Source organism: Sprattus sprattus, assembly GCF_963457725.1.
Source record: "Sprattus sprattus genome assembly, chromosome: 10".
NCBI classification, from domain to species: domain Eukaryota; kingdom Metazoa; phylum Chordata; class Actinopteri; order Clupeiformes; family Clupeidae; genus Sprattus; species Sprattus sprattus.
This window is the reverse complement of record NC_137908.1, coordinates 16,155,244-16,182,973: the sequence shown is the minus strand read 5'-3', so window position 1 is coordinate 16,182,973 and position 27,730 is coordinate 16,155,244. Positions and strand designations below refer to the sequence as shown.

The window sequence follows — 27,730 nt, the reverse complement described above, 5'->3', positions numbered from 1 at the left end:
TTCTTTGATAGCACCTCAGACCAACATATTCACAAAAAATCTGGTTGATTCATTTATTTTCATAATTAACATTAGACAAAAGCTCAGATGAAGTTATTCAAATAATAGAGCAACTTCAACTGTGAAAGAATTTCATGGTTATGTTAACCTACTGTAGACCCACCTCCTGAACACAAGCTGACCATCCAGACAACTTCATGCTACTTCTCGCCAAAGGCAGACATGAGAATTCAACTGCATGAAACATTTAGAAACACTACAAGAACAATCAAGAACAAAGCACTCTTGGCAGACTCAACATAACTTTCAACTGCCATAGAACAAAATCTCTTTATTTTTTAATGGCTCTTTCACTGCTGCCTGGGTCTTCTATTGTTCGCCTGCTTGTTTTGGACTCTCAGCGATCTGCCACTTTAATCAAGTGAAACCAAAGCGAGGAATTATGGCGTGTATAGTGTTCTGTCCCTGATCAGCCGTTTGCTCGCGCTGTACCTCTTTAGTTAGTTGTTCTGGGTTGAAAACCACCTGCCAAATGAATACATATGAGGACAGTCAGCTGAGCAATTACTCAATCAGCAAGTGATTGTGACAAATAAACAAAACATAATGCAACACGGATTTTGTTATTGAAATACCCACTCAGATATGGAAAACAGGCGGAGGTTGTGTACTTGATCTCCTCTGGTTTCCCTTTCAACGCCGCAAGCTTTGCAGGTGGCGTTTGGTGTAGGAATTGAAAATGAAGCACCATTCTCTACTAGTTAATTTACACTTCAGGGGAGAGTGCCATAGAGTAGCTGAGAGACTTTATGTCTCTTAGTCCAGAGGAGCTGATTACATTTGATACGTGCCTTGTGTATGCAGCTCTGAACATCCCAGGTAAGCAGCGCCCTTGGACATGATTCCACTTCCACACTGTCTGTAAAGTAAGCTCCTTGAAAAAAAAAAGATGCTTTGATGCAGAAGCAAGTTCAAAAACATTTGCCTTCCACAAACCATTTCCTCTCCTTATATTTATGTATGTATATGTATCTCCTTTGTCTTGAAATAAATGTCTCATCAGCTGGAGCACATTAAAGGCCCTCAGGTTTGGAAAGGCAATTTTCCTTCAAACAAAGGGGTGCAATTACATGGACGAAACACAGCGATGACTGGCATTCATATACAGTAAGGTAGCTGAACAGGTGCACAAAAGGATCAGAATAACATCGTTTACAGCACAGCTTTAATTATTTTGGGTATCCAATGAATGACTATGAACAGAACATTCAGGGACTTTCAAGCAATTTGTCCAGTCATTATCCATTTAAAGAATCTGTCAACATCCAGTTCTATTCAATATTTTACCTGAATTCCATATGGACACCTTAGTGGTCAGAAAAGGTGTTTTCTCGAGGTGAAAATATTTGGGGGTGAGGTTTAAACAGCTTGTATGGGGCTCAGTAGGAATTGATCTTTTAAACATGTTTACATCTATAGTTACTACTCTCAAGCATTGTGAGATCAATATTGGACCTAGGTCAACCCAGATCGTCTTCATTAAAATTTTACAAATGAGAAACTTAAAATAGTTTTCAATCATTTGAGTTCACCTCTGTGATCATACACAGTAGAAAGCAATTTAATATTGAGGCACTGTTCCAGCAGCTGAACTTAAGAGACTCAGGAGGTCATAGATTTGAATATTAACAAATGTCATAAGCATAAAGAAGTGGATATAAATTAAACTGATAATGAAAGCAACAAAAATGTGTGATAAATGGATCAATTTAACATTTGAATAAATATATACAGACTGGCAGAATTTATGGCAATAATTTAAAATGAATGAACAAACTTGACGTACCGACTTCACACTAGTATTGTTGTACGCCAAACGAACAGAAAACACAACACGAGAACTTTCCAGGATCACGTTATATTTATTTACATGGATGAGTTGGAACTGAGCACCATAGACAAACCATCACAAGAAGAAGTATTTGTGGTCTTTATTTGGACATTTCATGGGATCACAAAATCTCTCCCTGTAGAAAAAAGTGGGTTCTTTTTAAATACACCTTTGAAATTAAGTGCCATAAAATACACTTTACTGTAAAACTCTGAATATGGTTTGCTTTAAAAGCTTTACAAAATCTAATTGGTTCGGGGTTCCGGTCATGATTAAAAACTGGTTAAAACAGCAGTTTTTCGCTTCACTGTGCGGTTGGTGTGCGTTTCAGAATACACTGGCCCCTTTCCCAGGTCTCCACGGAGACCACATAGTAAATGGTTCGCTTTCATTTTTATAGACAACACCGAAAGTGACAACCACAGAGAAACAAAATGCATGAACATGAACAATTTAAAGAGCGCCACATTTGAGCCAAGTTTTTTGGCATTGACATTTAAATAAAAAAAATAAAGGGAAACGCAATGAAGGTTCGGTTCCATTCTGACAGGATGTCTCCGGTCTGTGTGCGGCTTCTGCTGATGGTACGTGATGATGCCAAAACAAAATCTCCGGGGGAAGGGCTTTCTGGACCTCTCTGTCTCAAGCTCCCGGAAGGTCCAGGGAGGCGGCCGGGCCCATAAAAAACCCAACTCTAAAGCACCGCTGGAGACACAAGCCAGATGAGCACCCGACTCTTGAAGCCAAAAGGCCAACCACGGCTGATAGTCACCCAGTTACTACAATCATACGACACAAGTTGCACTTTCTCTTCTTTTATTCTCGCTTGTACAAACACCGGAAAAACTGAAACGCACAACTTCACCTGACAGTTCAAAACCACGGTTACACAAAAGGTGCAGCCAAGTGAAGGAAAACGAGCAGGACATTCCTCCGTCAGGCACATGAGCTGTACACATACACATACCTATCCCACTCCCCGGGGCTAAAGGCTGATCCCATCTCCCTGCTTTTGAGGTGCTTCTGCTTTTGTCAAGCAATGCATGGCAATGAAACCTTCTCAAAAACCCTTGATTTGAGGCTGTGAGGGAAATTGAGACTGGGGAAGGGGGAGAGAAACAAAACACAATATGCATTTAGGAGAGAATGCAGCTGAAAACAATCATTTGGTTTGGTTTCCTCGTTTTAAACTAGGGAACCTCAAAATGTGACCATTTTAAACAGACCAGTGGTGACGAGACTTGTTCAGTCTAACAGGCAGTTCACTGGGAGCATATGTACTCAGTCTATCACTCATATATACTGTATACTGTATGTATGTGTGCTCATGCTCCAGGTCAAACACTGTAGAGGCCTTCTCAAAGCCTTGCATTTCCGCATACGCCTCCTCTGACATTTAGGACCGCTCGTTCAGCTTCATAAGTTCAGATCGCAGTTGAGGAGATTCGCAGTCGGTGAGATAAGAACCCCCCCCACCCCGCTGTTGAAAGGAGTCTGCCTTCAAGCTGAAGCCCAAGCACAGTGGGCTACTAAGGTCAAGAGTAAAACATCCAAAAGTTGAACAACCTACAAAAATAAAAACTGTGACACATACAGGCATGCAAATACAAATATGTATTCAAATACAAATATCTATTTGTATGTATATACAGTATATATATTCTTGACCCATAGCAAAGTAGGCCTGTGTAATACAAGTAGCAGATTGAAGTTGGGGCGGAAATGTAGAAGAACACATGGTTTTTACACACACATTGATTCTTCATATTCTGTGCTTTCGTCTTGGCGGCTCTTTGGAGATGCGGTTAGGGACTGGCCTGCTGAAGTGCGCTGCCCCTGGCGTCCAGACCTATTCCGGGCCAGGGTGGGTGTAAGTGGAGGTGGACTACTCCCCTGGTACATCCGGTATGGTTAAAGTGGCGGCAAAAAAAGGTCCGTCCGTCTCTTTCCCCATTTTTCAGAGTGATTGACTTTGGGCTGTGGTCGCGGCTGGGGTGGGGTCAAGAGCGTTTATGAGGTGGTGTTTGCTGGTGTAGGTAGAGGGGGCTCTCAGGTGTTGGCGGCTGGGTTGGGCTCCTGTGGGGGGTCCTGCTGGGGCACAGAGCTGTCGGGGGTAGGTGGGCTGGGAGTCTGCGGAGAGCCAGGTTCTGCCTCCATGAGGCTGCAGGTCACACAGCCCTGGGTAGACACACACAGAGAGAGGCAAGGGCCATTAGTACTTAATGTTGCATCAGCTGTTCAGACTGTCCAAATCAAAAGGCACTTAATTTCACTGCTTAATGGTGGTTAAAATCAGGAGACAAAAGCATAGTAGCTTCCATAGAGTAGCTTTCATAGAGTAGCTCTCATATAACTTTCATAGAGTAGTTTTCATAGTAGCTTTCATAGAGTAGCTCTCATATACCTTTCATAGAGTAGCTCTCAAAGTAGCTTCATAGAGTAGCTCTCATACAACTTTCATAGAGCTCTTATAGAGTGTCTCTCATAGAGTGTCATTCAAGTTTCAGTATCCTGAACCCTAATCTGAAGTTTCATCGATTTTTTTCATCAAAACTAAACCGATTTCTAAAAAGCACCAGGACCAGACACTTGTTTGCCTGTTTGCTACAGAGATGCAGCTGGTACCTGTGTGTCGATCTCCTTTGGGATGCCGCGCCGCTGGATCCAGGGGTGTACCTCGGCTAGTTCCTCGCGCTGCTCTTGGGTGAACCAGGGTTGCATTGGCTGCAGCAGCAGCAGTTTGTCCTGGTCCTCCTTCAGCACCTGTGCCTGGTCCCTGTGAGCAGAGCCGTGGAAACAGTCAGAAGCATGCCTGCACAAACACCAAACAGGCCAACAAGGCAGATGCACAACACCCCCCCCCCCCCCCCCCCCCACTCAAACACAGGCACAGCCAGCTGGAAAGTACTAGTACCCCTCACAACCATAACCACACACACACACACACACACACACACAAACACACACAGCAAGCTGGAAAGTACTGCTGCCCCTCACAACTAAAACATATCCATTTCCCGAATATTCAGATTTGTGGGTTGTACATAATCAGTTTAGTTTATCTTCTAACTGGTAGGTAGGATCTCAGTTGGGAACTGAACTGAAACCACCTACCTCATAGCACTGCGCCAGTCAGAGCCAGTAGATGGAGAGGGGCCCTGAACCACTTGGTGAAGCTCCTCTCCTTCTCCCTGGCTCAGAGAGGTTGTCTTCTCAGAAGACCTGGCTCTGCTGGCTCTGATGGTCCTTTAAGTGTGTGTGTGTGTTTGGATGGTGTAAGGGATAGGGTGTGTGGGGGTTCTGATTCTTGAGCGCGGTACCTTGAGTGGATCTGGTACGTCATCATGACGGGCTCAGAGGTGTGCTGGATCATGCTCCACAACGAGTCCTCCATGCCGCGCTCGAAGGTGGCGGCACGCTCCTGGGCCTCCAGGCTCTTGCGGGCCTTACACGACCTGTCCGACGAGTCGTTGCTGGCAAAGTACTTGCTGCTGTTGCTGCTGCCTGTTGGCAGAGACAGAGGCACGACACATTACCACACTAAATCTACTTCCTTTCTGAACTGCAAATTAAACAGCCATCGCTTCACTGGAGTCCGATCATAGTCCCCACATATTTTTTTTTTTTTAAATCAAGCTCCCACTGACATGGTTTAGTTTTTTTTCTTAAACCTTTCCTTTGGGCTATTATTGTTTCAAGACATTTGGGTTACAAGACACCGATTAAGTTTTTTAATTATCTAGGGGCTATTTATGTTTCAAGGGTTTTCTCTAGCGCAGCTGATTCATTTCTGAAGAAGGCCCCTCGGGCAGAACACTTAACAGCTCACAAATCAAACTGAAACTCTCCTGTGATGGAAAACACTGCCCAGGTAGGTGTTCCTTTTCACTTGTGACACAACATGGTGCAACGTTACTGATTTTGTCCACAGCCTTAAAGCCTTACGGCTTCCAGCTGCGCATGAGACCTTGGGCGCGGCCACAGTACCTGTGTGGCTGGTGGAGGTTCCATTGGAGCCAGAGCCCGATCCAGAGCCCAGAGAGCCGCTGCCCGATGCGTTGGACCCGGTCCCCGAGCGAGCGTCCTCTTGCATCAGCAGGTCTAGCAACTCACTGGAGGTGGACAGGGCGTCTTGGTTCACCAAGTCACTGGGGGCGTCCTCCTGTGGACACAGAGAGCACCATTACAGGCCATGTCCTTAACATGACTGTTTCTTGCTTGGAACTTCATCATCAGGACTTGAGGCTTACTTTGCCTTACTAATGCCTTTGTCCCAGCTCTGCACTACACTATTCTACACTATTTATTAAGCCATCTGTCAAATCCTCGAACGTATTCAATACAGAACTTGTGGCAGGTTTGTTAAAAATGTGTGAAACAAACAACCATTCCCTCTAGAAAACTGCTTTTCCAGTTGCTATTCACACATGTATTTTGAAAAGCATCTGTTCCAAATGTTTTCCTTAAACTTATTCAAACACCAGCAGAACGCTGGGACTAACTACCCCAGACATTCACTGCATTGGAAAGAAGAAAGGATTTGTCTGTACTGTTTGTACATGGTTGGGCAATTCCTTTTTCAAAATCGCTGATTGGCCTTTTCTTAAAACACTGTGGTGGGCAATATTATTACTCACATTTGAAACAACAGACACAGTCATAAAAAATATAGATAGTTTTTTTCACAGTCCATATTTCATTACTTGGTCAAAGAGTTGGGTTGAATCATTTCTTGCAAAGGCCACAGCCTTACTGAAAGTGTAACTGCAAGACAGGGCTTCCATCAATTATCCAACACCTAACTACCGAGGCAGCCAAGTAAGCCCTGGTAAGTGAGAGATAAACGATCCTCCTGATGGCTTAGTTTGTTATTATTACCAAATGCAAATTCCACCAAATGTGAAATGCTTCATGTGAAATACGGAATAAGCCCAGTGCTGCTTAAGTCCTTAGTAACACTGGAAACACAGAAGGAAGCTGCTGTGAAAGAGCTGTTTGTCACCCCACCTACTGCTACAGAGAGGAGCCAGCATTGTTATGCAAGGCAGGCTCTCTCAAGCACCTCACAAATTATTCATGTAGTCTTCTCTCTTCACTAGTACATGTGGGGGAAAAAGTGACTGTTGACAGTGATTATTACAAACTCGTAGATTATACTAAAATGTCTGGTGCATGTTGGGCTGGTTTGTGGTGTTAGTAGGGAGAAGGCTTAGATAGAGAGGGAGAGATAAAAGAGGTAAAGATGGCATGCGTAGAGAGATGCACTGGTGCGGCTGAACATATAGAGCAGGATAGAGGCGTAACGTACCCCCTTAGTGTGCTGTTCGTGGAGGCTCTCCGGGAGGCCGGTGCTGTTCTGGGGCTTGGTCAGCTTGGGCAGCTCCTCCTGCAGCAGGTTGAGCTGCAGCGGCGAGCTGGAGCGCGAGCTGGAGAAGAGGGCGGGCCGCTGCGCCTCCTCCAGGTCCTCCTCGCCCAGCCAGGGCTGTTGCGAGGGGGGGATGGCGGTAAGGGGAATGCCAGTGGTGGTCATCCCAGCGAGGTGCATGCCGGTGTGGGTCATGGTGGCGAGGGGCATGCCGATGGGGGTCATCCCTGCGAGGGGCATGCCGGCGAGGGGCATGTTGGTGGGGGTCATCCCGGCGAGGGGCATGGCGGCGAGGGGCATGTTGGTGGGGGTCATCCCTGCGATGGGCATGCCGGAAAGGGGCATGTTGGTGGGGGTCATCCCTGCGATGGGCATGCCGGCGAGGGGCATGTTGGTGGGGGTCATCCCGGTGAGGGACATGCCGGTCTGGGTCATGGCGGCCAGGGGCATGTTGGTGGGGGACATCCCTGCGAGGGGCATGCCGATGGGGGTCATGCCGACAGGAGGCATGCCGGTGGCAGTTCCCAGTTGCTGCTGCGGGGCCAAGCTGGATGGAGGGAAGGGCATGACAGTCGCTGGGGCGTAGGCAGCCATGTTGAAGGGCGGCATGGGCTGAGACTGCTGGAACATGGGGTAGGTGGGTGGATAGGTGGGGAAGTTAGGTAGGATGACGGCCATGACGGGCGCCATGTACGGGTTGAGGCCCGGTGCCTGCTGCATTTGCTGGTCAGGCTGCAGCATCATCGGCACCCCGTCTGCCACTCCGCCTGGCTTGGGCCCCGTCTGGCCCGTCATGGGGAAGTAAGGACCCGGGGGCTGGATGGGCATCACCAGCGGGGACAGCGGGTAGCCAACGTTGGACGGCTGCGGCTGGGAGGACTCGGAGGAGGGCCAAGAGGAGTGCGGGGGATTCAAGGGGTTCAGGGGGGGGCGCCGCGTTTGCCGATTGGTGCCGGGCATGGAGCCGTAGCTGTCTGACGACTCCTGAGGTTTGGGACGCTTGTGTTTGGGCTTGCCTGACTTGGCCTTCAAGCCGCGTGCGCTACGCGGTTTCCTGACGTTATCACCTATTTGAAGAACAGAAAAAGATATACGTCAAGAGACAAGCCAGTGGTATCACAGCATCTATATCTGGGGTAATGCATAAGGCTTCTTAACTGAAAAGGGATTAGGCCAAAGAGTAGCGTTAATCTAACTAGCTAGTGTATTTGTGGCACTCAATGACTGTCAAAGGGCGAGACCTAATCCGTGACGCAGAGCCCAGCACTGACCTCCCTTCTTTCATTCATTTGACAGGGTCAAGTTAAAAAGGAGGCCTTAGGAGGTTAACACCATCACTCTACACTCTCTTTCACACAGGTGCCTGGCACCGTTAAAATAAACACTTGATCTACTGACTTACAGTAAATAACAGAATGTACTATGTGGACATAGCTACACTTGACTTCTGTTCCACACAAATCAGACCACCCCTTCATTGGCTATTGACATGCTCAAACCTGTGGCTTAGGTATATAGGTTTTTTAACATACTTACTACTACCAGGAACTGGATGAGTAAGTTTAAAATATTTCTACACTATCACACTATCGACCCCCGTTCCTCTACACATCCAGGCCAGACGTACCTCCGTGCTGAGAGTGGGCCAGACTGCCGGTGTCCTGCTGCAGGTAGGAGCTGTAGGGGCTCTGCTGGATACGGTGGCGGAGGCGGTCGACATACTCCTGCTCTTCCTTCTCCGTGTGCGCCGACAGCACCTCCTTGGTCAGGCCCACCATGCAGAACTCCTCCTCTGCCACCGAGCTAGGGGCGGGACACCCCAGGGTTTGGGTCTGGTCCGTGGGTTCGCTGCCCATTGGGGCGTCCTCCAAGGCTGTGGCCTCTGAGGGGCAGGAGAGTTAGACATTCTGTTTAAGCACTGAGGCAAGGGAGAGAGTTTGGCCACAGGGACCAACACTTCACTAGTTAACCTGCAACAATAACAACTGTGATGGTTTAGACAGTAAAGTGGGCACTGCAGTCAAATAGCCTTAAAATTGCCACGCGTTGGCAAATTTGCCACAAATTTGAGGCAAGTCAGTCATTACATACTGTTAGATTTAGCCATTATATTATGTGAGAGATAATTCGAGAGGTTTTCATGGATTCTTAGTTGAGATGATTAAAGACATTTGATCTATTGATGAGGATTAGACGGGGGAAGTTCAGTTTTAAAGGTGAAGTATTTGAGGAGGGATTCAGCTTTAAAGGTAAGGTGTTTGAGGGGGCATTCAGCTTTAAAGGTGAGGTGTTTGAGGGGGCATTCAGCTTTAAAGGTGAGGTGTTTGAGGGGGCATTCAGCTTTAAGGTGAGGTGTTTGAGGGGAGGGTTCACCTGACTCAGGCTGGGGCACGTGCACGATGGTGCTGCTGTAGCTGCACTGACTGGTGATGGACACCACGCTCATGGCCTTGGTGGAGAGGTCGATGTCCGTCAGCGGTGCCCCAACCACCGCTGCGGTGGTGTGGGCCACTGTCACCGCCGAGCCTGCCGATACCTGGCTGTCGAGGGTCCCTGCTATGAAAGGACAAGTCTAATTACTACAAAAACTACTGCCAGGGGATGCACACGTTTGCTGTTGTGAACTAAGCCGTTGGTTGACACTTACCATTGGGATTGGTCACGTCTTCTGATGGAGCAGTGAGAGCCTTTTCTTCTTCCGATGAGGAGGAGGAAGAGGAGGAGGAGGAGGAGGAGGTTGCAATAGACTTCCTTTTCAGTCCCGGCGTTGTACAGCCGTCCAAGTACCTGTGACACATTTGTACACACACAATATGACGACAACGACGATGATGATATGGTGAATTAATTCTAGGGTAGTCAAGTCAGCAAGAGCACACACCTAATGATGCTGTCCACACAGTTGATCTGCTGGTAGGAGGGAATGTGTGGCTGCTTCCTGGATTCCTCCAGCGACTGCTCCGCATGACCTCTCACCCCTGTGCTCTGGGCAGCGTGATTGTGGGGCAGTCTTGGTTCTGAGGGAACAACGGCAAAACCAAATGGTTTAGAAAGGATGACAAAAAGAATTTTGGCCATGTACAACATCTCCCAATAGCTCCCAAGATCATGGGGTTTGTTCCAGAACACAGTCACAGATCTGACCCGCGCCCCCCCCGCCCCCAGAGAGGCCACATGGAGGTAAGGTCGCTGATGAGGTGACACTCTGCTTTGTGGGCTGATGTTAACTCACCGGTGGCCGTATTCCCCAATAGCGTCAGTTTACTGCGGGAGTCCAGGTAAGGCTGCGGGCCCCAGTTCTTCAACTTATTAACATCCGCACAGATATGCCGTAGCGTCACCTACACACACACACCCAGCCACACACACAGATGTGAAAAAAACCGACGACCACTTCGAGAGGCACACAGAAAGGAGAGAAAGCAAGACACGAGAGGAAGACACGAGTGAGATGACAGAGAGATAGAGAAAGATCAAAAGAGAAAGACATGTAGCTGAGCTGACAAGAGATCGGGGACTGGATCAAGATGGAGAGGTGGAAGAACGTGCTGATGGTGTTCAATGCAGCTCTCACCGGCTGGCGGTGGGAGTCCTCCCATAGGTTGCCGTTGCTGTCGCTGGACGAGGCCACACTGATGTAGTGCTCATGGGAGCCATTGCTGCCCAGACTGCCGTAACCGCTGGAGCCGTTGTTGTGAACAGGCTGGAGAGCAAAGGATGGAAAACATCAGGAGGTGGAGTGTGTGCTTGTAAATGCATGTGCATGTGTGTATTTCAGCAGGTTAATACGAGATGAGATCAAAAAGAGACCTGTAGGGAGCAAAAACTGTACCCGATTTAAACATGGCCGCCATCCACACGAAGTTACAACCTTGTGAAGCACTACACCGCTCCCAGCAATCCAGCCAGGCTTGGAACACTGCCTGGAAGTCCCGTTCTTTAAGCGTATCAAGCACCATCTGTGACGGGATGGCACTTCCAGGGGGCCTTCCAAGTCTGGCAGAAATGCTGAGGGAGCTGCACAAGGTGACTACCTTGAAAGGGATGGTGGCGAATTTTAAATCAGGTACGTTTTTTTGCTTTTCATAGGCTGGGTCTCTGAACCTTTTGATCGTACCTCGTATGTTTGTATCGATGTGTACTGTATACGTTTAATGCGTGTGCATTTGTGTTTGCCTCTGAATCACCTGTAGGAACAGCTTGTATATGATTGAGTGCAGCTCTTTGATATCCTCATAGATAACTGGCATTTCTGACTGGCTGCGTGGAGCAAACACGTCCTCATTCAGCGGACCACTGTGTGGATAAAAAGAATGAGATTAGAGAGTATGTGTGTATCTGTGTCTGTCTCTGTATGTGTGTGTATGTGTGTGTGTGTGTGTGTGGACATTGTGTAGTGATAAAACTGTTGCTATGAGTAAATCTGTGCAATACTGCATGCATAAAATAAGTAAATAAGTCTGGGAGGGTAGTTGTAACGGTGGACAAAAATGAACAGTTTGCAACTACATGTGGGTCTATCAGTGTGCGCTAGCCTCGATCACTCAACCAGTGTTTGTTTAATGTAGAGGACTACTGAGATGGGACTAGATGACATTGTGGAGGTGTGCACACTGGCCTCCCTAGGAGCATACATGTACATGACTCCACAGAGATATGCAAATGTCCTGTTTGGATTAGTGAACATGGTCTGGAAGTGAGCAATATGTTCAGTTCATAAGTTCATCAATCAGTTGATCCATTCTACGATATCAATAATACAAGTGCGTTGGACGTTGGTAGTAAGACCTACATGGTGTGTGTGTGTGTGTGTGTGTGTGTGTGTGTGTAAACACTTACGTGCGCACTTTATGCCTCCCGATGATGAAAGCCACCTTGCGGTTCCATGGATTAACAAAACTGGACCAGCTGGTGTCCAGAGTCACATAGTCACCGTTCTGACAGCGAAAGCGGATAGGGGAGTGCTCAAAGGGGGGCTGGCCAGCATTCTTCAAAACTGAGAGAGAGACAAAGGGAGAACGAGAGAGAGAGAGAGACACAGAGAGAGAGAGAATAAACTAATGGATTGGAAAGACTTCATCGATTAGAAAGTGAACTCATGAATGACAATACTGTTAGAATCCCTTTTTGTTTTGGACAAAAGATTTACCTGGATATGCCAATAGGTGTTATGGTAGTCTCTGCTCAGCTTTTACAAACATGTGCTAAATTTCTGATCCAAGCAAGGCTATAAGGTGTGAGTGTATAAACTATGATTGTCTCCCTCTGGAACGAAATACTGTTTTCCGATTGGCTAATGTGGTGTACATTAAGTTCGTGGAACCGCACACCTTGGACGTAGTCCCAGTAGAAAAGTTAAATCGCCGTTCCAAATCAATGCTCTTGAATGGATACCATTGACAACCAACGCAACGTTTTTTTTTGTTGAAAAACAGCCGGTTCCAGGCACTACTTTCTCTAACGGGAGCACTAGGCTTCAAATCAAGAATTCATCAGGTTATTATGCATATTAAATTCCCTAAAGATAAAAGAAATTCTAAATAATAATAATAATACAAACATTTTTGGATGTTGTAAACGGGAGATAAGCAGAATAACGGCCTCCGAGCTGTGCAGTTCTACAAAGTTAATGGACTTCGCGGTGCAACACCACTCCGCTGCGCGTCGTGGAGTTCTTTGCCCCGCAGCGTCCATAAACTTTGTAGAACTGCACAGCTCGTCGGCCGTTATCCCTTACGTGTATGGCACGCTAGCTGTAACTTGTTAGGACATATGAAACATGCAAGGTCAATTAGAGATGTAATCAGTAAAATGTCAAATTAATTTTAAAGAGTTATCTGTAAAATGAGAGGATGAGAGCTCGACCAAGAGTAGCAAAAGAATTTGATGACGTGGAGTTAACACATTAGTTCACTCATTGTCAGGGACGTGCACAGGAGTGGGCTAAAGTTGCTCAGGCAACTGCCCGTTTGCCCTCCTCGCCTTAAGTTGCCCCTCCGAAGGAAATATGGCAGTGGCGGTTAGTGAGAGTTTAAAATTATATTGGAAAAAATTTGCGATCATATGACGGGGGTGTGGCAGTGGCGGTGTAAAAAAAAATGTGTCGCCCCTTTTTCCCAGGGCAAAGCAACTGCCCTTCAAAATTCCTGTGCACGTCGCTGCTCATTGTATAAGACAACCATCTGTGACAGTGGCCTTTAAAGTGAAATAATTCATGACCCGGCAACAAATGTTTCAGATATGATCTATGATGAGGTTCTGACTGGTTCAGTGCCCTGACAGAGAAGTCACTGCCAGAGACCCTAATATCTGGCATAAAGAGGAGCAGTAATCTGTGAGGTAGGTCACACATACTCTTGCGGTGCATGGCTGGCATTAGTGCGCGATCTTCAGGGTGGAGACAGGTTAACAACGAGGTGCCAATAAGGTCCTGAGGGAGGTATCCGAGCAAAGGCACAGCACTGTAAAACACACATACGGCACGCACCCGCACGCATGTGCCCATACACGCACGCACGCACACACACACATACACAGACACACACCCACCCACACACATACATATTATAGTTATTGCACAATTCCACCTGAATTGTAGTCGTCATTGCTGATTAAAAATTAAACCTAAAGGAAATAAAGCTGCAATATGCTATGCTGCGTGACCTTTCATAATGTCTTTTCTCACATTCCTCTGACACAAGGTGACGTAAACAAACTTAATAAATGTTTAGACCGAGGATGCAGCATGCCCTTTAAACTGATTTTAAGGTTTGTTTTAATCCCATTGAGTTTGAGAGAATACCAGAGCCAGAGACAGAGAGAGAGAGGGAGAGGGAGAGAGATTGAGATGGAGAGAGAGAAAGTGAAGAGTGCATGTGTGTGGGTGTGTGCGTTTGTGTAAGTGCATCTGGTGTGCACTTACCGGTCATCCACCTCCAAGAAAATGCAGCCCGGGGAATGTGTAGTGGTAAAGATACGCTTGTCAATGGGGATTCGTGGAGCTAGAGGGGAATAAATCACAAGCATCTCCGGTCACTACAGAATTCAGAGGAAGCCAAAATAAACAGCAAGAAGACAACAGTCAGTCAAGAAAAGTCTCAGACCAATCACATGATTGAAGGTTACAAGGATGTTGTAGGCGGGCCATACCCTCGTATCCCGAGATGACGCGTTCAGCTAGCGCTAGGCAACAGGGCTGCTGCACTGTTTCTGTCATGGCCTGTACCTTCAACAGGTATGGAGTGATGCGGAATGGGTTGTAGCGCATTTCACCATCCTGATCTTTACCTCCTCTGCGAAACACATATGTTTAATAACATGGTTAATAAATGGCTCACAACAATCGAGTAAACACACATTCAGTCTTTTTGCTTATTTAGAGCCAGAGGTTTAAAACATCCCTTCAGAACATACAACGATACTTAAAAGCTATAGCAAAGTCCATTGGGTGTGAAGTCACCTGATCAGATTCAACAAATCAAAGTCTGGCCTGAGATGGTAAAGAGGAAATAACATTAGTCTTACCTTATTCTGCAGAAGAAGGACTTCACTTGGGCACATTCAAACAAAATTGCATCTGCAAATGAATACACATATCAATTGTTTTTTTTTGCCATCATCCTCATCACACACATTGAGTTAGTGAGTAAGCTGCTCTGCATTTTATTCTTTTTCATATATCTACAAAAAACACATTTTTTTACTGTGATCACAACCCACAACTTTTACTCAACAGAGCAAGCATTTGCATTTGCCCATTTGCCTCCCCCCCCCCTGCTTACTGCTGTCTGAGCCCATGTTCCAGGGTGGTAGGTGTGGCTGGGCCGTGTGGGAGTAGAACACGTTGACATCCTGGTGGTAAAGAAGCTCCACGAACTTGGCAGACTCTAGCAAGCGCCGCTTGCATTTGAGGATGCTGGACGCCTGATCTGAGGCATATACCACCCGACCAGTGGTCAGGGAGAATACCACCACGAACGAATCCTGCTCACACACACACACACACACACACACACACACACACACACACACACACACACACACAGTTCAAATGGTGTGACAAACTTCATTTAGCAGCACTGACTGGTACTGGAGTAAAATTGGTTCTGGAGTGTGTATTTTGGGAGGAGAAACAAAAATGAATGTCTATATGCACTTTGGTGCGGTAGATGCCTACCGTGTTTTTCAGAGCGTGCTCTGAGGTAATGCCCTCCAGTTCCTCCAGTGGGCACACGGTGGCGTCGTTGCGCTGCTCCAGACAATGGCTCATGAGAAGTTTGTAATACTCACTGTTAGCTGCAGGGGGCACAAGAGAAGTCATGAGCAAACATCCGTGACATTATGGACCACCACTCTGTCTTAGAGCTATATTTAGGTTTTCATTCAAACAGGCATACGGATGTGGCTAATGAGCATTCATCTAAATCACACTGAAAGTGATGGAATCTTGCTAATTTTTTCATGACATCTATATTATTTCTGTTTAAGCATTTTTTTCGTTTCCACACCGATCCTCATGAGAATTGCAAACAACATTGGATCAAGGCTGTCTATAGTCTGTAGCCTATGGGAATTATTTCTATCCCTGCTCCAATGCTTCAAAGCCAAACAGTCAGCACTAAAATCTTAAAAAGTCTGGAAAAAGTTCAACTCCATCTGTTTTACCTTGTACTTGTTTGACACACTTGAGGGCGTAGTTGAGCGCCTCCACCGTGCTAGGCTTACTGCGACTCTTCCTTTCTGAGGGCAGCCTCTTCTTCAAGTCTTGCATCGTCTGCATCATCTCTTTGTGTCCATGATGATGCCCGCGCTCAGTGGGCTCACTACACACACACACACATCCACACACACACACACACACACACGCACACACACACACACACACACACACACACACACACAAAGTTACTGCAAAATGCATGAAAACACAAATGGAAAGCTGCTACACAGAAACACACCGTCTCAGAATGTTTATGGTACTTCCAAACTTCACGTGACCCTCAAAAGAAGTGTCATAGCTTTTAATGATCATGCTTGGCAAATGACACGCAGTACTCATGACTTATTTTCAAACGTGTCTGCACACGTGAAGTCAGAGTGTTTGTGTACTGGATCAAAGGTCACATGTATAAATGTTTTACTGAGGGTGTATTTGTGAAATAGGTGTGCGGGTGTGTTTACCTTCCACTGGTGTGTTGGCTACTCTCACAGGAGGATGATCCTGTGGCAGACTTGGAGCTTTTGCGGAGGGTGTGAAAGAATGAAAATGATTAATTATCAATCAATAAAACATTATTACTCAAATCACTCATTCATGCACTTTATGTATGCATGTCTATGCAATAATATGCACTAATTGGTTACATTTGTTTGCTGTGAGTTTTGGGAGGCAGGTCTTGCTCTTCATGCACTGTTATTTACTATCACTGCTCAGATAAACAGTAGTGGATAGTGTCAAAAATCCTTTACCACCAGTTACGTTTGAAAGGGGTCCAATTGGAAAACATTTGAATGGTTTTGTTGTTATGTTCTTATCACAAATAAGTTGTGCGGCTGACCGGTCCAAGAGCCTCTCTTGAACTTGGCCTTAAACTGTTTACTTTTGTTTGCACCTAATACACTCTGTTGTATTCATTCATCAATAAAACTGATTGTGGATTGTTACTTGTGTTTTCTGTTGGAAGCAGCACTATGACCTTTTCAACATTCAATCAGTGTGAAACAAATGTGTGTGTGTGTGTGTGTGTGTGTGTGTGTGTGTGTGTGTGTGTGTGTGTTTGTGTATGTAGGTGTCCTCTCACCAGCTGCTGGAACCAGTGGTGCGGCTGGGGCTGTGGTGGTGTGCGGCTCTCCCGGTCTTCTTCCTGGAGCTGCTGCCTTGCACTGCTCCGGCTGCACTGGCGCTGCTCCCGTTCCCGCTGCTGGAGTCGTGGCTTGCATGGTTCATCTCCACGTCGTCCTGGCCCTGCTCCCTTCCAGAGGAGTCGCTCTGCCCCTGCTCTCTGTTGCTGGGCGCTGTCCCCGCGACCTCCCCCCTCTGGCCTCCATCCATCTGCGCACCCTCTCTCTCCTCCTCTTCCTTCTCCGAGCTGGAACGCTCCTCTCGCTCGGCTCCTTGCTGCTCCCCATCTGCTGGGGCCGGGCCGACTTCACCATCTCCGGCTCCACTGCCATCTTGCCTTCCAACCATCTCCTGTTTCTGCCTGGCTGGGTGGCGCTCTCTGCTTATGTGGTCTGTTGCCTGCCTCCACTGTCTATTGACAGTCTAAGAGGAGCTCCATGAGTGCTGCTGCTGAAGGTCGGGGAGGGTAGTTCAGCACAGGATTGGTCCTGCTGTCATGGCACACACAGATCAGAGGGTTTGATTGGTAAGTAACCCTGACCAGTGTTGGCCCGAAGACACCTAGCAGGCACTGAGAATGAAGTGGTTACTTATTACATTCTGTGCACTTTTCAAGATGTCGTTTAGTAAGTGATAGAGAAAGGAACCAACTCTTGCGATATGAATGATTGTGACACGCTGAAGTGATACATCCTGTTTTTGTTGTCAGACACCTACTGATAAGACAAGGGTCAGACTCGGATCAACGCCTTGTCTCAGAATAACGCCCCGTGTCTGCTTATGAAACATGCTTTGAGGAACTATATGAACTATATAGACTGGCTGCGCCCAGCTCATCTTTGAATTTTGTTTATGAAATGTGGTTGTGACATTGTCCCTCTTTTGCAAAAGATAAAGCGCTGATAAAAAAAAAAATCTGATTGCTAGTCTCTGTCTCATTAATATTAATGTCTTTAGATAAATGTATCTAACAGTAAGTAAAATAAGTGGGATGATGTATAGTCCGCCGATCATCATCCCTTCAAGATGATACAAGACTTGTTTCTCCCGTCAGGTTTTTATTTTACGAAAATGACTGGCGGACTTTACGTTATTCCTTACTTACTACATGATGGGCCTCAGCTAACCAAATATGCTATGAATAACTTGCTTATGAGATTCATAAGGGCTTCAGTCTCACTGGGATGAGTGTTTCTGTGCGCGTGTGTATGTGTATAGAGACTGTGTGTGATTGTTCACATGACTTAAGGTGCCATTATTCCTGGTGTAACAAATAACAAATAAATACTGTCATCACTGACAATAGTCACTGTGATTGGTTCATTTTAGGTTAAATGCAGTTACGTATAGCAAAACATGAAGAAAATGTGCAACTTGATACACTGAACAAAGAGGACTGCAAAAGAAGTAATAATGTCTTCATCAGGAAAATTGATACTAACATCAGTTGAATAATTTGAACTTGATAGTCCATAGTGCAAATTAAGTTGCAATACCAAATTCAGCAAAGCTGTCGTAAAACTGCCCACAAGATTATAGGTTGTTACATTCATAATGCAACCTGCAGTTATGTAATATGTTATTATAAACATAATGTTATTAGTTATTCAATTTTGCCAGTTACATTTGAATGAATAACCAACAGTTGAAGAATGAGACCCAAGACATGATGACACATTCAGGCCTTCTGTCGATTGGAGATGGACCATCTGTGTCATGTTTTGTCAGCTGAGCGCCACTTAAATTCTGCAAAAACCCAGAAGAAACTGTCCTTGGAAGAGTGTGCCTAGGTTGGGGGTCACAAATTACAAATAACTGTCCATACCCCTTTATTTACAGTGGCAGAGAGGACAGGAGAGAACAGCCTGTTTTTTTCCTCAGGCAGGAAAACAGGTTTTCATCGCCGGCGTGTTATGTAACAGCACCTCTCCCTCTTCAAGGAGGCACCCGCTTCTCCTCTCTATTAGTTTAGCAAAGGGAAGGGGGGACGAGAGCGAGAGCGGAAGATACATAAATAGAGAGAGAGAAGGAAAGAGAGAGAGAGAGAGAGAAGGTAAGAAAGAGAGAAGGAAAGAAAGAGAAAGTGTCTGTCTGCCTGTCTACTAAGGTGACTCACGTTTGTCCCTTGGTGTCGGGCTGTCTTCACAGTTGACTGCTGTTCTCACTGTTCTAGGCTCTAAACACAGAAATAGACAATCTTAGAACTGCGAAAAAAAACCTCAAAAGGTGCCACACTGAGCCCAGTTGGTGACAAAACCACCAGACTGTCTAGATCTAGTCCTTTCAGATTTCGGTTGCGCGGAATGAGCTAGACCAAATAAAAAATAAAATGTAAGTAGGAAGGTAGATATATTCAAGAAAGCAATAAAAAAATGGAAAATCTTGAAAAAAGTGTTTTTCCTCTGTTCTATTCAGGGCTGCTGCTTAAATGGAATTGCTTTGGAATAAACCCCACACTCACAGACTTAAATGCTGGTCCAAGTGTTATCTCTATGCCCCATAGGTTAGCCTAGAAAGATCTTTGGCTTTCTAACATTAGCTAATTAAACGTGGATCTTATTTACAAAAGCAAATGTTCCAGTATGTTAGTAATTAACACAAACATAGATATGTTAGCGTATCATTCCACAGTCCACCTTTTTGTCCTCTGCTCTGGTTGCCTTTCCGCCATGTCTTTCGAAAACTGTTGCCTTTAGCTATCAATGGGACATGTTTGTCAGTTATGTGCGTACGGCAGTATTGATCTCAGCTTTTCTGGTGCACTATTTTGCATAGAATCCTGGTGTGGCAGAGGACTCTGGCATCAAACATAACATTCTTAACTCGTACACTTCCTTGCGACAAACCATCATGATCAACATCTCGTTCGTTCGTTCAGTCAACAACTCGTTCATTCTGCGGTCAAATTTCCCCTCCGAAAAGCGAGTCAAATGAGCAGATAAGGCAGCTAAAGGAGGGAATTCTATTTCACTTAGGGGGATCATTCCTAAAAGCCCATCGGGCCGGGTGTTGTTTGTTACATTCTGGTAGCCTTACGGGAAAAACTAGGCCAGCACAACTACATACTCTAATTTAATGCAGGGGCTGTCTGCCAGACTTCTTCACTTGTAGGGCTGTCATGACAACAGTGAGATTTCATAACTGAAGTAGGCTCTCATGATATTGAGAGCCCTCACAGCATCTAATAGTAAGCCCTTCACGACAATGAGCTCATTTAATAAGTGTAAGGGCTATGCATAAAATTAATAAAACCATAGTACAAATCTGTCCACTTTAAATTCAGCAAATTAGCCTCAGTCACGATAGTCTGGCACGGCAGTCTTTGAGTCCTGGCTCTTTAAATAGAAAACAAACATAGTGGCTCTGAGTCATTAACAATTCCAGCCAATCAATACGCTTCAGGAGAACATAAGGGAAAGTGTTATCTGATTGGTGTCAAACTCAAACGGCAACAAACTCTTCACTAGTAGGGTTGTCATGACAACAGTGAGATTTCATAACTGAAATTGGCTTCATGATATTGAGAGCCTTCACAGCATCTTACAGTGAGCCCTTAAGACAATTAGCTCATTTAATAAGTGTAAGGGCTATGCACTATGCACATAATGAATAAAACCACAGTACAAATCTGGCCACTTTAAGTTCAGCAAATTAGACTTAGGCATAGTCTGGCATGGCAGTCTATGATTTTCCTACCGTAGACTTTCTTTCTTTTCTTTTCACGGTTCCTCTGGCTGTTATGTTCAGTGTTTGCGCTCTAAAACCTCTGGTGTTTGTACAAAGTCCTGGCTCTTTAAATATGAAACAAGCATAGTGGCTCGGAACCATAAACAATTTCAGGCAATCAATCCATGTGCTTCAGGAGCACATAAGGGAAAGGTGTAATCTAATTGGCTGTCGAACTCAAACGGCAACAAACTTTCGAGATACTGAATCGTGGACTGCATCTTCAAGATATCCATCAGATCAGCCTAAACATCAACTTCAAATCTGAGATGTCAGAGTGTCTGTATTTGGTCTGAACAGTCTGACATTAAGCCGTCACAGAGGAGGTATCATTTTGCTTGTAGGGACTTGTGGTCAAAATTACTCACAGACAACGGGAGTGGTACCGCAGGTGTATTCACGATACTAGTAGCAATATTACAATCATTACCATTCAGTAATAAGCCCGCACACCTCTGGGCAGAGTCATCTCTTATACCTAAAGACCCCTCCCTAGGACTCCTACAATGTGGCCACCTGGCCTCCCCAGAGATAAGAATATTTACATAGGACCCCCTTACCCCCAAGCCCTGGGTGACTCCCTGAGCTCATAAAAACATTCCACAACAGGTCACACAGAACCCATGGCCAAACTAAGTTACCACTTCAATTCAAGTTATACTATGGAATACTATACTAACCTAATTAATTAAATGAGAAACATATACATTTTATCCTACAGACTTAAAGATACTGCCTGTAATATTTTTCTCCATTTTACTGCTGCATGGGCCCATCCCTGCTTAGTGGGTCCCTGCAAAGCACCACTGTCTAAACCCACTCTTTTTCCCCTCATGAATGAATGAGCAACAATCTCATACCTGTTGATAGCTCTGTGACTCTAATGGCGGAGTGAGTCTATTCTGTGTTGCTGTTTACTGATGGCTAACACCTCCCTAGCTACAGGAGTTGATACCTGTCGGGAGCTACTACACTTCCCAGTCCAGCCAAAATCGTGAAGCCAAATAACCCCCCTTAGCTGGTGGCCAACAGGTTAGAGTAGATCAACTCCTGAGAACTCAACAATAAACTCAATGCCCCTTTCACAAAACAAGTTCCTGGGATGTTATGTCACCTCCTAGACCACTGGCAAGAATCCAAGTAGTATGGTATTTATGATCTGCTACCGCTGGGTAACCACATTTAAAAGCTTTTATGTATCTATCTGTAGTCTGCAGTGCTGTGTAAAGTTCTACTTTGACTGGAAATCTCTACCTCAAGTCCAAAGGCTTGATACACTCTTCAACAAGACGTGAGTGAGGGAGGAATTGGGACATTGCTCCAAATGCACCTGCACAAACTTCCCCTCACAAGAAAAAACACTTAATCTGATTATTGAAGTGACCCTATTTGCCACAATAGAAGAAGCGCTCACGACAGCCTTTCACACTGTGAGAACCATTAGTGCAGGGTGACTCCTAGTGAACACAGAATCAATTCAAGTGTAACCTAGGTCCACAGTTTTACTCTGCTGTTGTGAATGTCAAGGCAACTTTCACCAGCCAAGCAGCTCATCTGGCTCGTTATAGATCATTACCAAGTATGATTTTTTTTTTCTGGACAAATGCAGAATCAGGTGCGACGCAGTAGCCTACTTTGAAAAATTTGAAGTTAATGGTAAACATTAAGAAAGATAGGGAAGTGTTGGGAGTGGGATGCAATGACAAAACTCGCGTACTTGAGCCACAACAGAACATCTCAGTATTGTCATATCTTAATTTCGCTGTTAGAATCTAACAGTTAGATACAGTGTAGCACCGTCTTGTTGAACTGCGAGTTAGGTGAGAGAGATTTGGCGGACCATACTAGTACCTTGCTAACGTTAGCTAGCGGTGACTATGAGGCATTTAATGGAGTGATAAGTAGCTGAACATCCTTGGTCTGCACATGTTGCAGGCACGGGTACGTCCACCATAGCCAAATAACATATCCGTTTCACACTGCCCATTGTAAATCCATATGATAAAACCCCCACCACGATCGACAGCCCAGTCGTTTAGAATGTCATTCATAATAAACACTATAATACTGGGCAAGCACATTCAATAAGAAATAAAAAGCACTGATTTGACCATCAACTGATACTAACGAGCAAACCGCATAAAGCTGTACAGACATGGTCTTTGATTTTTTTTCATCACTTTTTACAAATTAAAAAATATCTGGTATACATGAGACAATGTTTTACCTTTCAGATCAGCTGTCAAACTTCTTGGCTATCGGACCAAACGTTAGATTTATCCACCCTCTTCTTCAGACTTCGTATGGGGTAAAGGCTTGCATCCAGTTTTATTCCCGTTCCAGGAAAAAGACAATATACTGAGAAAATATATCTTCATACTCGTCGGGCCCAGATACCAAACTTCTTCAAAGTTTGCTAGCGTTGTTTTAGTTTCCTTTGTCCTTATTTTGGACACTGTTGCTATACCTCAAATAACGAGTCTGACACATTACTGCAACGTGAGTTTGGATGTACTAAACCGCGCCCACTCGATGCCGATTTGTCGGACACACAAGATTAGGGTCAAATTGATTGGCTGAGACGTAGCAGTCTAGGAGTGTAGGTGGCTCTCAGCGCCTGTGGAGCTCCTCACGTGGACCCCCATGTTACACACGAGGTGAAACAACACTTGCAGTAATGGCCATTCGCTCTTGCCTCTCTGCCTTTGGCCAAGAATGTGATTGACCGGCAAACTGACCAACCGGAAGGCCAATATTGCTTCGGATTATCATTTTTAAATTCTGATTTATTTATTTAAAGAAAGAGCACGGGACCTACGAGTACGGCTTTTACTTACCGTAATTACGAGTTCCGAGCACATACAAAGTCGTAATTACTAGCAGGAAACTCGAATTTTCCTATCATACCAGAGGTGCCAAGTTCTGACGTCGTGGAGGGCGTGTCATTTCCAAAAATGGCAAGGCATGGCATCAATAATAAATTGTATTTAATGGCTCCTTTCATGGCACATCACATACAATAAAAATAACATGCAACAGTCAACAACTAGCAAACTCAAACTAGAAAATGCATTTCCTGAAGGAAATACCAGTGCATGAAATGCAAAAGTTAGGAAAGGAAGAAGAAAAGAAAGAAGAGTGAAAGAAGGAAAGAAGAAAGGAAAGAAGAGTGGAAGAAGGAAAGAAGAAAGGAAAGAAGAGTGAAGAAAGGAGAGAAGAGAGGATGAAGGAAAGAAGAGTGAAAGAAGGAAAGAAGAAAAGAAAGAAGAGTGAAGAAAGGAAAGAAGAGTGGAAGAAGAAAAGAAAAAAGGAAAGAAGAGTGAAGAAAGGAGAGAAGAGAGGATGAAGGAAAGAAGAGTGAAAGAAGGAAAGAAGAAAAGAAAGAAGAGTGAAGAAAGGAAAGAAGAGTGAAAGAAGGAAATAATAGTTGACGAAGGAAAGAAGAAAGGAAAGAAGAGTGAAAGAAGGAAATAAGAAAGGAGAGTGAAAGAAGGAAAGAAGAGTGGAAGAAGGAAAGAAGAGTGGAAGAAGGAAAGAAGAGTGAACAAGAGTGAGAGAAAAAGAGAGTGAAAATATTGAAAAAAGGAGATAAAAATGGAGTGAAGAAGAGAGATTGAGTGTGAGAGAAAGTAAACTGAGAGGGATAGAGAGAAAGATGGAGAGATGGAGAGAAAAAAAGTAGAGAATGGAAGGTGTCTTAATCAGTGTTGGGCAAGTTACTGAAAATGAGTACTTAGTTACAGTTACTAGTTACTTCTTTCAAAGGTAATTGAATTACTTCCCAGTTACTGTATATCAAAAGTAATTAGTTACTAGGGAAAGTAACTTTTAAGTTACTTTTATATCTGCGTTTAATGTAATGAATATGAACAGTACTGAACAGTCAAACACAATAAACACATTTTTTAACCTATTTATTTTGAACAACAGGGCAACATGCCTTCAAATCAAGCAGTAGTACAAAAGTCCCTTTTAACACTTAACTTAATACAAAATAACTGTCTTAGTCATTTAACAGTGTTTTTTTTTTTACTACATTAGGCCCAATGAAGTTAAAGTGATTGGTGTAGGCTACAGTATTAACACCATATAAAAAGTAGGTGGATACAAAATAATCAATTAGTGGTTCAGTTAACCAAATACCCTGAAACACCCACATAGTATTCACATATGCTAAATATATAATTAGAATAATATCTTTCTAATACATCCTACTCGCTGGCATGTAAAATACGACATTGTACTCAAATGCGGTTGGCCAAACCATTTATCTTGTCCCATAGCCGCAACAGGGAATCCCCACCCTGATTAACGTAGGAACTGTATATAAGTTCCCACTGGACCTGGTGGCGCTTCTTTCCCCGTTGCACCGACAGACAAGATAAGGACACGAACTACGTAAACAGTTGGTAATTCATTACACGCGTTTTCTCGCGTTTTTTTTTCTGTTTTTCAACAATAAATGTTGGAAACTACGATCGGTGTCCTAGCCTTCTTTCCATATGCATGCGCGATTGTGTAAGTGCAATTAACACGAGTTAGCGGCCGTGGCTCGGGAGATAATTGCGGTTGTATATCCGTGTGTGCGTGCGTGATTGTATGCAAGTGCAATGTGTGTGTGTGTGTGTGTGTGTGTGTTAGCGGTCCTGGAAAATGGGAGAAACAGTTGTGTGTGTACAGCCTTGTGCGTAGTAACGCGGGTAACGAACTCATTTAAATGTCAGTAACTGTAACTGCGTTACTTGATTTAAAAGAATACTTAGTTACCTGCTCGTTACCGCTAAAAGTAGTGGAGTTACAGTAACGAGTTACTTAGTAACGCGTTACTCCCAACACTGGTCTTAATGTTCCTAGTTACAGTTAAATTGAGAGGGACAGAGAAGAGGTTCCTTTGATTTGGCGCAGGTGTCAGTGAAGCACAGGTGCAAGCCAGTTTAAAGACCCTATTATGATGTCATAATGGCCCAATGTAAGTCAATGGGAAAATGTAGATTCGTTTTTATTTAATATCTTAAAAAGTATAAAGTTTAGAAAAGTGAAAAATACATAGCATAAGTGTCCTTTACAAGACCTACGGGACAAAGTTTGAATGAAGTTTCTACGTTAAGCGGTTCGGGCTGAATTCATCGCAGAAAAAGGTGAGAAGAAGAAGAAGAAGAAGAAGAAGAAGAAGAAGAAGAAGAAGAAGAAGAAGAAGAAGAAGCCTAGGAATAACAATACAGGGCATTTCATGCACTGTAATTAGACTCACTGACAGGTGGGGGCTGGAGGAAGTTGGCTGTCCATTTCATGACATACAGATGCACCGTCTGGTCACCTTTTACAACAGCATTTGCCAATGTCCATGTGTTCCATTGTTGAGCTATTTTCAACCCTTTCAGTGCCTTAAAAAAAATTGTAATGCGTCACATATTGTACCTGGGACCTGTACAGACCCTCCTTCAGTACAATATGCTCTGTGTGTAGCCCATTACTACTAAACACAACATGTCTACTTAACCATAGAACCTGAGCAGCAGGATACATCATCAAAGCCACCTCTGTGAGCATTTCTCTGGGGTTATAAAGCAGGCACCTTCCTTCATCAGTGTTTCGTTGAAACAGGCCCATGACACCTCCAGAAGGCTCAACAGTGGTGTCTGACGTCCAAGTCTCACTCCCTCCATACTCATTATGGGTTAGGACACATGGCACAGACCAGAGACAACAGATACACCTCCACCAGATTTCACATATCTCTGTGTTTGGGTTTGGGTTATTTCAAGACCCGAAGTGGTCTCAGAGAACCTCAGCCTCAACCACATTTTCAGCAGCCTCAGATAAATGTCTTTGCTTCCACTAGTTCCATATACTTCAGCTTCTTCTTTTCAAAGAATTCCTCAATCACATCTTCAGAGGGAATCGTTAACTCAATAAAGTAAACAATGCCCTCACCATGTCTGGTCTCACAGCAGTCACACTGTGGAACTTGACGTTATCTTCTGATATTAGCCAACAATTTCCAATCCCAATTTGCCAGCACTGTTTTGTACGTGCCTGGTGTCCACTTTTTAGCCCCTTTTGCACAAAATAAATTCTACTGCCAATGTCAATAACCGACAAGTTACCTTCAACTTGTTTATTCTCAAACACGCAAATTATTATAAAACCTGACTATATTTCCATGTGTTGCCACCCTGGGTCAGCCAGTTTTACACCCAAACGATATGTTTAAGAGCTTCCATCTTTACCCATCCACTGACTGAGGTTCTGTGAAGTTGGGAGGACATCATAAGTAATTCCACATAACAACTAGAAAATGCATTTCCTGAAGGAAATACCAGTGCATGAAATGCAAAAGTTAAGAAAGAACGAATAAAAGAAAAGAAAAGTGAAAGAAGGAAGGAAGGAAAGAACAGTAAAAGAAGGAAAGAAGAGTGGAAGAAGGAAATAAGAAAGGAAAGAAGAGTGAAGAAAGGAAAGAAGAGTGGAAGAAAGAAAGAAGAGTGGAAGAAGGGAAGAAGAGTGAAGAAAGGAAATTAGAGTGGAAGAAGGAAAGAAGAAAGGAAAGAAGAGTGAAAGAAGGAAAGAAGAAAAAAGAAATAGGTAAGAAGAGTGGAAGAAGAAAGGAAAGAAGAGTGGAAGAAGGAAAGAAGAAAGGAAGAAACAAAGTAAGGAAAGAAGAGTGAACAAGAGTGGCTCTGAATAAAGACAGTAAAGAGAGAGTGAAAATATTGAAAGAAGGAGAAAAAAAGAGTGAAGCAGAGAGATGGAGTGTGAGAGAAAGTAGAGTGAGAGTCAGTGCGGGCACATGATGGCAGCACTCCGGTCCTATCCGATTCTCTCCATGGGGTCTCCATGGGGGATTAACTGCTCTATCTCAAAGCACATGGAAGTGACAAAACTAGATCAGTTCAAATCAAATGCG

General features: G+C 44.5%; 1 protein-coding gene across 3 annotated transcripts; it reads right to left on the bottom strand.

Annotated features, from left to right (window-relative positions):
• Positions 1-1,944: 1,944 nt before the first annotated feature.
• per3 (period circadian clock 3) lies at positions 1,945-23,288 on the bottom strand. 3 transcript variants are annotated; one of them, XM_080846236.1, is made up of 24 exons: positions 23,051-23,288; positions 19,214-19,273; positions 17,057-17,588; positions 16,437-16,493; positions 15,921-16,078; positions 15,433-15,551; positions 15,038-15,239; positions 14,781-14,832; positions 14,406-14,548; positions 14,179-14,257; positions 13,611-13,717; positions 12,096-12,252; positions 11,444-11,552; positions 10,831-10,959; positions 10,489-10,597; positions 10,138-10,273; positions 9,904-10,043; positions 9,630-9,812; positions 8,884-9,138; positions 7,200-8,323; positions 5,879-6,053; positions 5,212-5,395; positions 4,517-4,667; positions 1,945-4,069 (listed from the first exon to the last, which is right to left on the bottom strand). In XM_080846236.1, exons 3-24 carry the CDS (start codon positions 17,443-17,445, stop codon positions 3,941-3,943), a joined length of 4,287 nt encoding a protein of 1,428 aa, XP_080702362.1. In that variant the 5' UTR covers positions 17,446-17,588; positions 19,214-19,273; positions 23,051-23,288; the 3' UTR covers positions 1,945-3,940. The 3 variants fall into 3 exon arrangements, with proteins under 3 accessions (XP_080702362.1, XP_080702363.1, XP_080702364.1); XM_080846237.1 differs by lacking the exon at positions 19,214-19,273; XM_080846238.1 differs by lacking the exon at positions 19,214-19,273 and having other exon boundaries at positions 17,057-17,585.
• Positions 23,289-27,730: the final 4,442 nt, after the last annotated feature.

Bases quoted from the DNA above. Each gene is read 5' to 3' on its own strand.
- per3 (XM_080846236.1), bottom strand. From the start codon at position 17,445: ATGGTTGGAAGGCAAGATGGCAGTGGAGCCGGAGATGGTGAAGTCGGC. The intron at 13,718-14,178 runs GTAAGTGCACAC...TGTGTTTTACAG, and splicing joins TTCTTGGAGGTGGATGACCG to TGCTGTGCCTTTGCTCGGAT. The intron at 11,553-12,095 runs GTAAGTGTTTAC...TTATCCACACAG, and splicing joins GGGAGGCATAAAGTGCGCAC to TGGTCCGCTGAATGAGGACG.